The 16,785-nt window shown below is 44.7% G+C and overlaps 1 protein-coding gene across 1 annotated transcript in view; it reads left to right on the plus strand.

Moving 5' to 3' along the window:
* LOC308047465 (voltage-dependent N-type calcium channel subunit alpha-1B-like) overlaps positions 1-16,785 on the plus strand; it is a 270,800-nt gene that overhangs the window by 196,720 nt on the left and 57,295 nt on the right. Inside the window, exons 20-25 of the mRNA XM_080355981.1 lie at positions 1,457-2,278; positions 3,449-3,663; positions 5,783-5,903; positions 8,175-8,304; positions 9,983-10,042; positions 11,409-11,515. Coding sequence (XP_080212107.1) covers positions 1,457-2,278; positions 3,449-3,663; positions 5,783-5,903; positions 8,175-8,304; positions 9,983-10,042; positions 11,409-11,515 — 1,455 coding nt within the window. The remainder of the gene's footprint in view (positions 1-1,456; positions 2,279-3,448; positions 3,664-5,782; positions 5,904-8,174; positions 8,305-9,982; positions 10,043-11,408; positions 11,516-16,785) is intronic.

The following is a 16,785-nucleotide window of genomic DNA, read 5'->3' on the forward strand; positions in this document are numbered from 1 at the left end:
AAATCAGATTCCTTCACATCCGCCTGGGTTCCCTCATCCCATCTGCAGTGAGTGTTTAAGAAGTAGCTTTTTGTCTCTGTAGCGGAAGCAGGCAGCAGCGCCCTCCGTACAGATCCGACCCCAGCACAGCTCAGCCATGCAAAGCCTTTCCGACAGCTCCCCCCCGGGGTCCCCGCACGGTGACAGACCCTGACAGTCCGAATCAGCACATACACATGCAAAAGCCGCTTTTTTCTATTGTCAGGGGAGTCCAGAAAGTGTGTAAGGAAAAATGCATCTGCCTCCCTATTTCCACAGCCTGGTGTGTAGTGTGTGAAGTGCTGGAGGTGGGTGAACCCTCCGGCTGCAGAGATCGGCCCAAATGGTAAATGGAGACATCTGAGTAGGCTGGTGGAATGGAAATTATTTTCCTCTCTTTGTTAGAAGAAGTTTCATTAAGGAAGAAGATGGGTGCTGATCCTCCACCAGGCTAAATCCACAGCTCCACCCTGGAAGCCAGTGGGTTTGCTTTGACTTTATACAAAAGCAGAATTTGACTTGCAGGCTTTAGGAGGAAAGAAAAAAAGCCTTCCTTTCCTGCCCTCGCTAGCCAGGTGATCCGTTTGTGTGTGGTGGTCAGAAACCAAGTGCTGTGCTGAAAAATCAAAGCATGAAGGCAATGCCAACGGAGGCGTCTCCATCGTAATAGATGAGAGAGACAGAAAAGAGTGGTGTCTCCAGGGGATAAAGGTGCTGTCTTCACATCCGTGACCCTCCCAGTCCCTGGGGTCTCTTCATGGTACACAGAACAGTTTTATACTCTTGTACTTTTCTGGACTCGGGTGATGCTTGGGCTGGATGGTCCATCCTCACCTGGGAAGGATGTTGCAGGGTGAGAGCAACAGCTCTTCTGCGCCAGCGGCCAATGGGGTGTGCAGCCTGAAAAGGGCCCTCTCTGGATGGGGGGTGGTCACAGGGGGCTCAGATCCTCAGGGCCAGATTTCATTCCCCCTGCTCCTCCCACCAATCTAACTCGTCTTTCTTACTGCTAATTTTGCTCATCCAGATGTTTCCAGCTGGAGAGAAAGGTGCTGTTAACTGTGGGGAAGCTTTCTAGGCTGTTTAAAAGCTCTGGCTGTGCTATATGACTTTTGTGCACACAGACTTTAATCCTTTGGACTATACCTGAGGCTTCCAAGGGGGGATGGCCACATTTTAGAAATCAAGATAACTTCTTTCCAGAGGGCCTGTTTCATAGTGCCTAATGCGTGTGGGGGCAAACTAACACTGATGATCCTGCTGGCTTTCCCTGCTCATGTTCTCCGCCAGCCATTCTCTTTCCATTCCTTTAATTTCTTTGGCTCAACCCTCTAATCCCCTGTATCAGCTGAAAGTTTCCTCTTTCTTTTTTTGGTTGCTCTTTAGAGAACTGGTGCACCATTGGACACTAACTTTACATCTTCCTCCCCTCCTTTAGCAAGCAGCAGAATTCCTCCAAATCCAAGTCGGTTTGGGAACAGAGGACCAGCCAGATTCGGATGCACAATTTCCGAGCCAGCTGCGAGGCGCTGTACAACGAGCTGGACCCGGAGGAGCGGGTGCGTTACGCCACCACCCTTCACATTCGGCCCGACATGAAGACTCATTTGGACCGGCCACTGGTGGTAGAGCCGAGGGCCGAAGGGAGGAACAACATCAGCAAGCTGAGCCCTGTGGACGTGCAGGAGGTGGAGCAGAGCAAAGTTGGCTCTACCGATGGGGCAGAAGCTCCACGGAAGCACCACCGGCATCGGGAGAAGGACAAACTGGGCGAGCAGGAGAAGGGTGACGTGACTAAGGATGATAACGGGGAGTCCGGCGCCAACAATAAGGAGGAGCGGCACAGACAGCACAGGAGCCGCAGCAAGGAGGTGGAAGCGGGGGGTAAGGAAGGGAAAAGCGATCGCAGCAGGGGTCAGGATGGGGGAAAGAGGCACCATCGCCGAGGGTCGGTGGAAGAAGGTGCTGAGAAGGAGCACCGCAGGCATCGGACTCACCGGCACTCTGCCGAACGGCAGGGCAAGGAAGGCAACGGGACGGTCAACGGGGCCAGGGGCGAGCGGCGTTCCCGACACCGGGGAGGGTCGAGGGCTGCGAACCGGGAAGGGGAGCCCGGGTCCAAGGGCGAGAATGGAGAAGAGCCTCACAGACGGCACCGGTTCAGGAACAGGGCGCTGTCGACGTATGATTCGGTGGAGAAGGAGAGCGGGGAGAAGGAGGGGGAGGCTGGCGAGAAGGAGCACCGGAACCATCAGCCCAAGTAAGTGAGCGCTGCGTGGCCGGGCTCGTCCCTGGGACGGCTCGGGGGCACAAAACCCCAAACATGATTTGGGAAATGACTTATTCTAACCTGCGGTTCTGCTTTGCTTAAATTAATAATGACAGAGGCTCCCAAAGATGATTTTGGTCCACGATGGACCATAGCACAGCTCAAGTTTACAGAAGGAAATATTGATACAAATACCAACAGACCCTCTAGGACATAATGTGGAGCAGCAAATTTCACAGCCTCTGACAGAAGTTTTCAAGACATTTTTAAATGGCATCCAGTCTTGCTTATCAGCCCTTTGTGGTTTTTTTTTATGTTAAGCCCGTCAGCTGCATCACCAGTTGTTACAGCACGTGGCTTCTTCCATTAAGAGCAATGATGTACCCCATTTGGTTTAATTCTTATGTAAGTCAAGTGAGAAAAATAGTACTCGTGAAGCATTTAGAGTAGTTAATAAAGAAGGATAGATTGCCTTTTCAGCTTTATTAGTCTGATGGAAAAGAAATTTCACTGGGATTCTTTAGAACAGAGTTCATGTCACCATGGAGAGTTGTGAGTGGCACTGCGATAATAATTTTCCTATCTATATTATCTCCCTTTCAGACACATTTCAAAACACTTTGCATACGGTTTAGTTCCATCACGTGCACAAGCTCACTTTCCTCCTCATGGAAACAGAGATGCTGCTGCAGAGGAATGCAGAAGCTATTTAGCTGCTCACAGCAACACTACAGAGTGGTTTAGGGCTGGAAAAGACAATCAGCAATTTTAAATAATCCCGCAGGAGAACATTAAGAAGCAGCACGTCAGACTCCATTTAGAAACCAGCTGATGCTGGAAAGCTAATGTCACTGTTACAGGAAAGTGCCATGTGGTCCTTGCTTCTGAACCTCAGTTCTGAGTCTCGTTAAATTGAGTAGTGACGTTCATTGGCGCAGTTCCTCTCAGTATTGTACATGGATGTTGGTCCAGAAGGTCCCAGAGGAAAAGGTCATATACTGTGCTATTAGTAAGCTGTCCTGCAGTCTGTGGCTTTTCTGCAAAGGACTTTCATGAAGAAAACAGTCTATGAAACCCAGCAAGAGGTGCAGCATCAGGGGACATGTGTTCTCTGAGTCATTCTCAGGACATATTTACTAAAAATCTGTTTTTCGGCCTTAGGGAGAATCAGTGTGAGATTGAGGCCAGTGGGAGTGTGAGCGTCCCGGTGCACACCCTTCCCAGCACCTACCTGCAGAAAGTGCTGGAGCAGCCAGAAGATGCCGACAACCAGAAGAACGTGACGCGGATGATTCAGCCGCCTCTGGACAAAACCACCACTGTGAACATCCCCGTCACTATCACCGCCCCGCCGGGGGAAACCACCGTCATACCAAGTGAGTGTCTTGGGCCCTCTGCTTTTTGCTGTTGAAATTGCTAGAAAAGAGACAACTTTCCAAGGAGCTAGCAGCGCACCTTGGGTGATGGGGGCTCTCCTGGCCACCGCCATCCTTGCGATAAGTGGACAAGAGAGTTTGTTGGTGATCTGAGCTCTTATAGTTCATGCATTTTGCAGGAACCCAAAATGCAAGGGCCAGCTGTGGATCTGGAAAGCACCGTGTAAGGTTCCCCGGATGTGGTTCACCCTGAGCACATCCAAGATACAAAGAGCAAGAAAAACAACAAAATGTAGTAACAAAACTGGGCAGCAAAACTGCTGCAAACCAGTCAAGACCTTGTTGCGAGCACAGGAGTAGCTCCTCTGCATTATCACCTTCCTCTGCTGCTGTGCTGTAAACTCCCACCCCAGCAGCCCTGCGCTATTGTTCCTCTGGTGTCCTGGGGGCCTGACGGACCCCCCAGCAAGAGACAGTGGTGACAGTGGCATTGCATTTGAAGCCACCAACTCAATTCATGCTTCTTGGTTCATTAGCAGACCCGGCTGTGGAGCAGCAGGTCTCCCCTGGCTGCAGAGCTCTCACAGCATCCACGGTGTGACTCTGCTGCTTCAGATTCCTGCAGGCTGTGTAAATTCAGAGCTTTTTGCAAACCTCTGCATCTCAGTTTCAGCAGATCCACTGTAGCTTCTCCTCTCCCAGAGCTCTGTGCCTTGGATCTATCAGCACAGATCGATGCTGTTTTGCAGATAGTCCCAAGATCACCATCCCCACGCTCTGCTCTGCACCTCCAGCCTGTTCTGAGCAGCATGTGGCCCATCCCTGGCTGTGTAGGCTCAGCCTATAGAGAGGTCTTGAGATCTGAGGATGCCCAGAAGAGACACAGTATCACATCCAAGAAATCCTCAGGCTGCCAGGACAATGCTTTCCAAGAGCCACATCCATATCTACGCATTTTGTTGTTTGCTTGTTTGTTTTTTCACTGTGTTTTCAGCCACCCAAGACTTGTCTGTTTGTTGTCTGTCTCCTTTATTCTTAAATGGTAATTTTACTATATGGTAATACTGAGTTCCTGTCAATCACAATTTATCAGGCACTCTCTGGCCATTTCCTCTGTATCTGGTTTGAGATACTGTAGGGAGTTTATTGAACATGTCACTCACATATAATGAAATGTCATTCTGTTGCAAAATAAAACAAAAAGTAATAAAAAAAGGCACCTAACATGTAATAAGTGGGTGGGATTTCGGATTCTAAATCCTGTGAATTAATAGACAAGTGTATATACCTGTCTGAGAAGAGAATTTGCAGCATAAAATATTTTCAAGTTTGTATATTGGAAATTATCTTAGGTAAATTATCCTATAAATCCACTGCAAGGAGCCTTATGATCAGAATCAGAGTGTGTATTTCTACCCTTTGGGAGTGAGGTTTGGAACAATCTTCTAGAAGGGATCACATAAGTTAAAAACCTGATGTGAGATGGAGCTGGACACCTTTATACATGGGGTGCTGGGCCAAAACTGGGGTGCACTGTGCAGGCACAGAGCTGGGGGTTCCAAGAAGTCCCTTCCAAGTCTGTGTTCCTAATGTTGGGAAGTTCAGCAGCCTTAGCCCCAAAATTATTAAAGGTCATCTGTTAATTTGCACTTTTCCATGTTCCAAAGCCAGTTGTGCTACTGATCTCTATGGGAGAAGATACAGAATTATGAGGCTGGTTACACTTGCTGTCTTTTTCTTCTTTCCAAGGATCCCTAGCTGATCCTCTCTCTCTAATAATTTATGATATTTGAGATGGGATTTCCATCCCCCATTTGGCAGCTAATGTGAGATTTCTTTGTTTGTCTGCACTGGGCATCTTCATTTCCTCACCATTTCTGATGTATTGCTCATCAGCGCAGCAGTTAAGGAGTATAATTGCAGTGTATATCATACTGTAGTAAATAGCAGCAATAATAATCAAATGATTGTTCATCACATTTAATCATCGGATTCAAAGGCTGTTTGCTATCCCAGCTGCATTGTTTGCATATCCAGCTGTTGCAGGCAGCCTGCTGTAGGGAGACTGCAGATACATTTTTAACTCTCTCGTTTCTGTTTCCTTCAATTCACATTGCAGTGAACAGCGTGGAATTTGAAAGCAAAACAGAGGAGAAGAAAGACGTTGATGACTTGACAAAAGATGGGCCTAAACCAATCTTGCCTTACAGTTCCATGTTCATCTTAAGTCCTACAAATCCGTAAGTCCTCTGACTCTCTAATACCTCTTATGGGTTATTTGAAGCAATAACATTAGTTTGATCCTCGTCTCTGCCAATCAAACACGTTGGGAAATTAAATAAAAGCTTATATACACTGCGGACCAGATGTTGGGATATTTATTCCTAAGGGAATAAACTGCCAGTATAGGGAAATGATGATGCTTTGTGCAGAGACCCTTAGTGCCCTGCTGATGGTCAGGTGAGCTGTAGGCCATTGAAGAATGGGAGGATGGAATGTCCCTGGGAGAAGACACAACCAGGAGAAGCAACTTGGGGGGTGGTTTTGGTGTCATCTAAATCTTGCAGCTTCCTCAGCTGGAACTCACGTTCTTTCCATACTAGTAACCTCACATCACTGAAAACTTTGAACTTCTGGGAAAAACGTGAATATTTTTCATTTGCCAAGGCTGAGAGTACAGCTTGTGGGATCTGCTGGGATTACAGCGTTTCTTCCGCTTCAGGCATCTCTGCCTCATGGGGAGCTTTGTACTCAGAGCCTGTAAACACTAAATGTCTTGCTCCGAAGGGCTGCAGGACCAGACAAGAGCAGCAGGGGTTGTAATAATTGTAGCATGAAGGCCTGTGAGTCATTTCAAGCAGCAACTTAAGGTAACGGAGAGCGTTGGAAACTTCTGCCAACACAGAGATCTACTAGGAGCAGATGTGATATTTCCCTCTGGCTCTGGTAGACTTGTTGCAAATCCGCGATGTTGCCCTCTGAGGTTGTACCCTGCGTGCTCAGATAACCCCAAAAACTGGACTAAAAGGCCACTGAGAAAAAACAAAGCTCACTGGGAGAGAGAAGTTCTATAACACAGGGCTAAGGGGAAATAACGAGATGAAGATGGAGCTTGAGGAACATCAGCAACTTGTTCTTCCTCTGGACACGATGCAGGCCCAGTGGGATCTCAGGTGTTTTGGCTGTTGTTGACTTCTCCAGAGAGGTCTTCCTGCTTTTTAGGGTACAAAGGTTTTCCCCTTCTGGGAAGAATCAATGGAATGTATCACTTTCCAAGTGCCACCTGCCCTCCTAGAACAGACATGCATTTGAAATGATTTCTCAAGCACTGCTGGCAGTTTACAAATTCTCCCGCATCTCACTGCTGTTATAAACGATGAAGATTTAAAAATAGGCACTTGTTATTTCTTCGATGAATTGGGTTTGATGCATGAATTACAGTTACAAATGTTGTCTTTCGCTTCTATGGATTCACAGAGCACAAAGATGATAATCCTGTTCCATCAGATTGATAACCAGAGTTGAGGGTCCACAAAAGCACTTTTCTTCATGTTATTCTGTATCAAATCTGTTTGTAATTCTTTTTTGTTCTGAGCTTGTCAGCAATCCAGAGAAAATGAATGTATAAGTAGATGTGAAAATTTAATTGTATGTGTTCAGGTATTTGCTTAGAGAAAATGTGATATAGTAGCTGAATTACATTCTCAGATAGCAAGATTGTTGGCAAGTTACACCCATAATTTGATTCTCAGACAGAACCTAAGTCCTTTATTCAGCTGACAAATACGGTGCAAATGTAGAGTTGTACGTGCAGGTCAGTATTTGTGAATTGTGGTCAGATAGCGTTATGAACTGAAATTTGTGAATAGTTTCGCATTGCTTAGAACTCGAGCATTTGTCACTTTTCTTGGGCACAATTTGTGAACAAAAAGATTAGGTTAAAGTAATCAAATACATTACTGCAAAGCGTTTGCTTAGTTTATAAAGCATATCTTAGAATGAAGTACAGGCAGAAGTACTTGGCAAGAGAAATTGCTAGAAGTAATGTAATACTCATAGCTACCAAGCCGGTTTCAGCTAGGAGTCTCAAAGTGCATGGCTAATATCTCAATTTTAAAGGGATTAGTCGATATTACAAGAATTTCAAAACTAGTTTTGAGTTCACAGGACTTTTGCATGTGAGTTCAAAGTGAAAAGGATGGGAGAGGGGGGCGATATATAAACACAGTTTATAGAATTGATTCTCAGTGCTTGAAAGCTCTCAGTGCCCCCTTGATGGATGTCATTGCTTTGTAGAGGGGGCAGGGAGCAGTGCAGAGATGTTAAACATCTGTAAATCTCACCACAAACTGGAGTTTAAAGCCGTCGATCCTGGGTTTTGTTTTCTTATTATCATAACAGGAATCCAAAGGGTGATATTTCTGGTGAACTTTGTCCTTTTGCCACTCTTTCATACCACTGTGCTTGACTCGCACCCCCTGCAATCCCCTCCCCTGTGCTTCCCTTTGCAGAATTCGACGTCTGTTCCACTACATTGTCAACCTGCGCTATTTCGAGATGGTCATCCTCATCGTCATAGCTCTCAGCAGCATTGCCCTGGCTGCAGAAGACCCCGTCCAAGCCGAGTCACCAAGGAACGATGTGAGTACCAACCAACACAAACACAATGAAGTCGTTCTGCTTCTCCCAGCAGTTTTGCACATGGTGCGTCTGTTCCCATCTCCAAAGGTTAACAAGGTGCACTGGCAAGCAGAAAGCTGGAGCTTTCTCTAATAATGTATTCAACTAGCTTGTCCCACTGTCAAAACGCTCACAATTCCTGCCCCTTCCTGCTGTTTCAACCACATCTGATTATGAGAACCTAAAAATCATTGGTGGTTTAGCTGGTGTGAATTATGTGGATGAAGCTTGAAAAGCTTTTGCGTTGTTCAGCAATGGGAAGGTCGCAACCCAGGGCTGACGTTGTCCTAAGATCCCCAGCTTGCTAAAGCAGAGCATGAGGAAGTAAAACCAGCTATGACTTGTTATCTTGGTGGGGCATGGCAGCAGCCTCCTAGAACTAGTAGAAAATCTGCTTATCCATGGATGTCAAACCAAACTCGGAGACTTTGGGTGCTGTTATAGCAGGAGTAGGAGTCAGTCACCTTTCACATGAGAGTACGTGGCCCAGGAGTGTTCATGAGGCAGATAGCTGGGGGCTTTTTTCAACCACATTCATGTGAGGACATTGGCACAGAGCTGGTCACAGTTACATGGACCCCACAGAACTGAAGATTAAGTATAGAAACTGCAAGATGCAGTTGCCTAATTTTGCGCTCTTTAGGGTAGATAGTTGCAGTATGCAGATAGTATGTGATACTTGCATTGACTTAATATCCATTCGCTGTGTATAATCATGTGAATCTGACTGTGAATGGATGCTTCCCATCCACAGAATTATGTTAAAATATAGGAGATCTATAGATATTTAATGGACTGGTATTGCCTCCTGTGTCTCAACCTGCTCAGTATTGGCTTTTTCCAGACAAGGACCCACTAATCCCTGTATCGGTAATGAGCTGAAGTAGCTATGAGCCATCCCTCTTCATCCTTAATAACTGTGCAATCAGTTTTACCAGACTTTATCACTCTCTTACTCTCCTGAGGTCTTTAATGGTGCTATCATCCGCTACACCAGAAGAGAAGCCCAGGCTGCAACACACATGCTGCAAACAAGCTCTTTAGGAAAGGATATTCAAATATTTCCATTTGGAATATCCATTTTGCCTTAATAAACCTGCCAGATATGCAGGTGTGCTGAAGCAGCCCATGGGCAGGCATACTGCAGTCTAGCAAGGACTGGAAAAAGTGTTGCTGTTTGAATCAGACAATTCGAGTTTGTGCCTGAACTGTTTGAAAGCATCTCATGAGATGACATATGTGAGATGAGGATTGGGCTCTTCTCCCAGGCATCAGCAATAGGACAAGGGGCCACGGGCTTCAGCTCTGCCAGGGGAAATGGAGGCTGGAGATGAGAAAGCAATTCTGTGCAGAGAGAGTGGTCAGGCATTGGAATGGCTGCCCAGGGAGGTGCTGGACTCACCAGCCCTGGAGGTTGTTAAACTGAGATTGGACATGGCACTTAGTGCCATGATCTAGTGAATGGACTGGAGTTGGACCAAGAGTTGGACTGGATGATCTCTGAGATCTTTTCCAACCCAGTCGATTCTGTGATATACTTCTTGTATCAAATAGGCCATTGATAGAATAAACTTTTTACTCTTTGCAGATTATTTCAGTGTGTAGTCTCCCCTAATACACATTTCTCTTCCCCGTTTAGGCTCTGAAATACTTGGATTATATATTTACGGGTGTCTTTACCTTTGAGATGGTGATCAAGGTAAGTTGTTTTCTTTTCAAGCACAAAGGTTCGTCTCTCCTTTCAGTTTTACACTCATCTACTTCTGGGAAGCCAGATAAAGAGAGCGGAACATGACGGAGCTCCCTGAGGCAGCTGGGCAGGTGGTGGTGACGGAAAACTTTAACTCAGGAGCCGTGCTCAGAAGTAGCCAGTGCACAACAAATGCTTTTCTGTAGCGGCTCTTCTGGTTTCTTTAATCTCACATTTTATGGAGGAAAATCAGGCTAACTTTTGTAGCTGTGGTTGTGTAAGACAATAAGAAATGCGGGTGCCTGATGCAGAAATATCTGCGCGTGGATAAGGACACAGGAGCTGATAGGGCTTACTGAGACACATCTAATACATCCCTTTTCCTTTGCTGGTCAGAAATACTTATAGCAACTGATTCTTGGTTTGTCCTGTTTCAAAAGGTTAAGGGTTTATCATCTTTACTCAGCGGATTGATAGTTTTTGCTAAGATGATGGAGCAATAACTTTCCAGAAAGCACGACTCTAATAAGTCAGGATTTATTCTTGGGGTAATGATGGACTTATTTTTGCTGCCAGGGCAAGATGCAGAAGAGATGCAGGATTGTTTGTTCAGTAGAAGGATGTGAAGCTATATGAGGAAAGCAGCTTTACATGGGTAGTTATAGGGCTCTCAGAAAAGCAGATAGAATGTCTGGCATGGGCTTGGAAACTCAACTCTAGACGGTCTTTAGCAGCACTGTAAGGTGAGACTCATCTCACGCAGGAGCAGGTCAGGCTGCGCCAAGCAGCATCTTTCAGCACGTGCCCTGGAGCAAACATATTTCTCCATTGCATTTGACTGTGGATCTTCCCATCCTCTCTGTGTTTTATGGTGTAACATCCTGTGCCAGTTGTTAATTCCTATCTGTTAGCTGGGGGTAGAATAAAATTAAACTGTTTGGCTATTACATACGCAGACTGCTTTTCCCATAAACTAACGTGTGTCTGTGCAAAGAATCCCATGCAGCACTTGGCACTTGTGTCTCTCATGTTTCTGGTTACAGTTTGTTGACTTCAGCTTCAGTTTTGACAGAGCTCTTGGTGCCTGTTAGAGATAGATAGCTTGGCCGAGCATCTAGGGCAGGCCTGTAGGAGTAGTTACATTTATACAGTCCTAAAACTACATTCAGCCCTATGAAGGCAACCGCAAGGTTGATGTGGCCCCTGCTGAAAATGAGTTTGACGCCCCTGCTCTAGAGGTTACCCGGCTGCTGTGAAGCCCTGAAGAAGAGCTTGAGAAGGGTCATTTGATCAAGGACATTCCTCTGTACCTCGGTAGCGTTGATTTGGTACTTGTTTTAGTAAAACTCTTTCTTTTCCTGTGTTTTCTCCCAAGATGATTGACTTGGGGCTGTTACTCCACCCTGGCTCCTACTTCCGTGACCTGTGGAATATCCTGGACTTCATTGTGGTCAGTGGGGCCTTGGTGGCATTTGCCTTCTCGTAAGTACATTTTCCTTAACATCCCAGTTTCTAGGAATAGGTTGCAGAGGAGTCAGGACACTGGCCTGGGGCTGCTTGAAGTGTAGTGTTTGTGGCTCAATTTCTCAGCAAAATATTCAGTTTCTGCCCTTTATCATCTTGTAGCTGGGAGGAAGAAAAAGAAAATACCTAAATTTGTGTTGTAGAATCTCTTGAAAATTCTCCCACCTTTAGGGTAAGTCCATTCAAACACTGAACCAAGATTTTTGTGACCTTCTGGCTGACTCCTTTTCAAGGACACATTATAATAGTTTGTGGCAGTCTTTTGTCTTCAGGCAATTGTTTTAAAAGCTGTTCTTGCTTTGAAGAAATAGTTAATGAAATCAACTGATAACTCAGTGAACTCTACCAAACGTTATTCGTAGAGTCATGGGTATTTCTGGTTCATATAACTTGGTATTTCTCTCCTCCTCTCTCATTCAGGGCACTTGCATTTCCAGAGTTTCACTTCTAAGGCTGATTGCACCCTCCCTCTATCACAGCTCTCTATTTATGACAATAAATAATGTTCTTGTTTAATGTCATGGGGGATTTTGAGCAACAGACACAGAAGAACGTCTTTTAAAAACAAAGATTAGTGTTTAGTTTGAGCATTTTTTTCCGAAGAGACCAGAGGAAGAGCGATGTGGGTCCTTCAGAACCTGGGGAGCTCAAAGGTGGCTGGTGGAAAGAAATGTTCCACATGTAGTACCAGGCCAAGGAATAATGGTATTGCGAGTGTTTTCCCAATAAGCTCTTAGGAGATGACCTGAAAATAGGCTACAAGACTTGGCCAGTTCAATATTCTGCTAAATTAGCCTTGAGTAATTACTGTGAACATTTAGCAGCTCGTGCTTAAACTCCCCTCACGCGTTTTGTTGACGTGATGATTGGTGAAGGCGAAGAAATTATCGGTGTTTTACATGCTATTTAGAAACAGCATTCACCTTAGTCAAGGAACTGTGGAAGCATATCTTGTACCTTTTAGACTGACGGTAAATTTTAGGCAGGCAGCCACAGGTGATGAAAAAATATCGGCATGTCCCTCACAGCGCACAAAGTTACTGGGACCTTTCTGGTGAGGTTGGTCTGGAATATTGCTCAGGAGCTTCTCATCTTCTGAGGTGTCAAAATTCGTTTCACATTAAGATGGTGAGATTTGTATTTTAGATCTATTCTTCATAGCAAAGCTGGATTAAAAACAAAACAACTCTAAGCTACTTTGGCCAGGGAGTAGTCAGACACAAGATGGGATTGACATTTATGATTTTTGAGCCAGTTGAGGAGTGACACTTGGCAATATTGGGCTTTCTGTGCCCAATCCTACACCGAAGAATTGGTTAGATCTTGGAGCAAGTTGTATCTAATATAGACTTTTCGAAGGGACACTGCCCTCTCCTCTTTAAAGACTTTGTCACTATTCATTAAAATTCATTTTCTGAGGAGCCGAGTGCTCTGTTTTGAGCAAGATTATCTCAAGTTGGAATTGCTGGTCTAGTGAGTGTCTTGCTTACCTAAAATTTGGCATCCAAAATCAGGCTGCTTTTTAAGCTTGACCAAACGTGTGTGGCTTATTTTCCCCGCACATTAAATCTATTAGCATAAACCCTTTCTGAACTGGATGTGGTAGACTGAGTTAAGCAAAAACTTACTGTAAAAAAGTTTAGCAAGTTAACGAACCTCCTCTGAATTGGAGAGAGGTATAAAAGTAAAATAGCATTAGTCACAAGTATTAGTTTGCAAAACAATATTGCTCAAGTCTTCGGTTCACTGAGAATTTCCATTTTCCATTAAGAATTCAGATTTTCAAGGCAGACTGGTAGAAAAGGGGCATTTTGTGAGCCCTTCAGAACAGCTTTATGTGCTGTGAGAACAAACATCAGGGTTTGCCTTTAAAACATCAGCTCTTTGCACAGGATTTTCTTTTGGACAAGTTATGGATTAAAATGAATGCATTTTAATCCTTCTGAGTCTTTTTGTGCTCAGGTTTTATATTGGGCCATGAATATCTAGCAGCACCTCGTCAGCCTTTAAAGAAATTATAATACCTGCACATCCCCTGACTGTGCTTCATAATAGCGTGCCCCAAGCTGCTTCTATTTTACATGCTCCTTGAGTAAGTATTGAGCAGGGATTTACAGAAAATGAATGCATAAAACCTACCTGACTATTTGCTGTCTCGCAGATTAAAGCAAGTCAAACCTATTTCTGAGACTCGGAAAGATTTGCATTTCTTCTGTGATTTGTATGGTGGCCGCAACCTCTGCTGCGTGTCCACGTTTCAGCCGGCGGTGAGGGTGGGCATCCAGTTCAGAGAATGCTTGTAGTATCTCTGGTGTAATCTGAGAGCAGGAAATCCAGTCGTTAGTAGATGAGATGACATTTTCTCTGCTCCTGCTGGTCCCGTTACAAATAATAACCAGCCTGGGACTGCGGAGATGAAAATTGGGGAGATAATCATGTCCTTAGTTCAAGTGCGTTGTTTGGTTCAACCAGACGGGCACACTGAACCTGCTGAATTTTGATAATCCCCAAAACGAGCTTTTGGAAAATAAACAGAGTAATTTTCATTGTTTTGTTAGTGGGATTTTTCTAGCAAACACTGCAGTCCTGTCACCCATCGTCAGTATCACTGTACGACTGTATTTAACGTGGCTGTTCCCAGTTTGTGTTTGCAAGAATACACCATTGCCACTCGGTGGGTGTGATTTAACTCATGCACGTTCTTGACCTCGTTGGTGTCCAGCGAAAGTGACATCAATCAACTTCTTGCCGCATAGACATGTCACTGAAAACCTAGGAAAAGAAAAACAGAGCTCCTTGAAACGCTTCCATCTGCAATATTGCAGCAGCCCGTGTTTGTTTAGGCATCTGAGATGGTATAAGTCACTGCTGCAAGGTACATAAAATCCACCTCAGCCTCTCAAACCATTTTACCTTCTGCCTGTAGCTCTTTAGAAGCTATTCTGTACCTGATTCTGGTTCGAAAAATTCAAATCAAGGCCCCCAGTGAGATGCTAGAAATATTAATAATACTGCTGATGATAATGTCTTTCATTTAGCAATGTATTTCGAAGTGAAATTCATCTCTTTTTCTAGAGACAAACATGCCACAAACATACAGGCTTGTTTTAGTCTTTGGGGAAATAGAAGTAGAGAAGCTTAAAGCAGGCTATAGTAAATTTGCCATCAAAATTTACCAGCCCCAAGTGTAAAATCTCTGCATTCAATAGAAACAGCTGATGAATAGCAGCAAAGAGATTGCGTTTTTTTCCATTTTCAACAACAGGAAGGTGCCTGAGGTGCGCAGAATTTCACACAACTCTTTGAAAAAGCAAATAGCATTTGCGAAACAAATGAAGTTATTACCTCCCAAAGTGCCAGGAGGATGACGGTGTATTTGCCCTGTCTGTTTGCCAGTCGAAGGGCTGATGCACCACGGGGGGGTGTGTGGTATATGCTCTATAACCAACCTGTTGCTTCCTTGCTTGTTTATTTAGATGAATATTGAGTCGGTGGGTGTGGGACGGGATGGGATGATCCACCAGCATGGATCTGGATGTGCATGGGGTGCACTGTATCGCCTTTTGCTTCTGTTTGTCATTGACTCTGCTCTTTCTTTGTCTTCTTCTTGCTGGAATCTCTCTCTAGGAGTTTCATGGGGTAATATGTTATTCCTGTCTCTTGCTGCACTGTTATGCCTGTCAAACGTGTGTACACACACTTGCCACTGTGGAAACGACCCATGTTACACCCATCGCATCGACTCCTTTGTCCCTTTAATGCTCATTATTCAGTGAAATGTATTTTCCCTTAACAGTCCTCATTCATCCTAATTTTCTTTAAGTAGCAGATAGAAGCCAAATAGACCAGAGAGTCAGAAACTATAAGAAGCAGGTATTTTGTACCAAGAAGAATTGAGGGGATGACTTAGTGGGTACATCTTGAATGTGTGAGCTGCAAATCTTAATAACTAAGTTTAATGAAGCAGTTTTACTCTCATTCAGAGAATTACATGTCTAAACTGCATTAGCAGTGCTTGGAAGCTCCAGGCATCATTTTGTGCAGTTTGTGCTACGTGTCTCAGCCTGGATTCAGGATTCGGCACCTCAGAATGGAGAAAAACCTTTGACATGAAAACATAGCGTAGGGAGATTATCGAGAGGTTGGCAGGAGGGATTTGTAAAGGAGGAGGCAGCAAAAATTGCATTTAACCATTTGCAGGGAGGCGGCGGTTTTGTTGTCGGTGCCGTACAGAGCAGATAACCCAGAGATGCAATGAAAAGGATGGAGAAAAGGTCTTTGACGCGCTCCAGGAAATCAGGAGCTTGTTTCTTCCTTCTATCTAGGAAAGCAGGTCGCTTAGACCCTGGCAGAGGATGGCTCTGTGCTTGGGGGGAGTTGCGTGGCCTCATTTACCTGTCGGTGCAGGAATTCGCTTTCTGCTTTGGGGATTACAGGCGATGGCAAAAGGCGGCGACTCCACCCTGCTCTGAATATTTGATGATGTGACTCCGAGAGGCCCATGTTACGTGAAATCAGAGCTGCTGGCGGCGGCTGCAGAAACAAGAAGCTTCCATTTTAAAGGACTGTTAATTTTTTAAAGGATCTTTTATTTATTAAAGGAAAAAAAGGCCACACAAAGCTCTTTTCAAATATTTGAAATGTTTTAAATAAATGAGCAGCAAACTGCCCCAGAAAACAAACAGAACTGGCCTAATGCGACTAGAAGTGACCTAATGCTTTTATTTTTTTGTCCTTGTGATGTTCTTTTTTAAAGTCACTGGCCTTCTGTTTGCTGTCTGTCTTTATCCCGCTTGCTCTTTTGAATTTTGTGGCTGTTATTTTGAGGTCACCTAAGATCTTGTTCTTCCGTAGCAATCTCTTTTTGTTGTGAGAAATATTCTGGTCACGTGTGTGCTCGTATACACCTTTTGACTGAACCCCAGTTCCATCTGGACCTTCTATTTTGTGGGACATCTGGCTTTGTGCTAGAGTGGCATAGAAAACAATATTTGCGGAGGCGGCTCTTCCGAACGCCAAAACCGATTCTTAAGGTCTTATTTGACAGGCTGGAATATTTGCGGAAGATCCATTTAATTAAAATGCAATTTGCAGCACTGTAGTTCAGAGTACCAGTCTGTTGAAAAAGCTTTCATCTATAGCAGGAGCCTTGCTGTGATGAGAAATAAATGTGGTTTTTCAGGATTCTCTATATGACTTAGATCATAAATCCCATTAACATTTAATTG

This window comes from Nesoenas mayeri (genome assembly GCF_963082525.1).
Source record: "Nesoenas mayeri genome assembly, chromosome: 18".
NCBI classification, from domain to species: Eukaryota; Metazoa; Chordata; class Aves; order Columbiformes; family Columbidae; genus Nesoenas; species Nesoenas mayeri.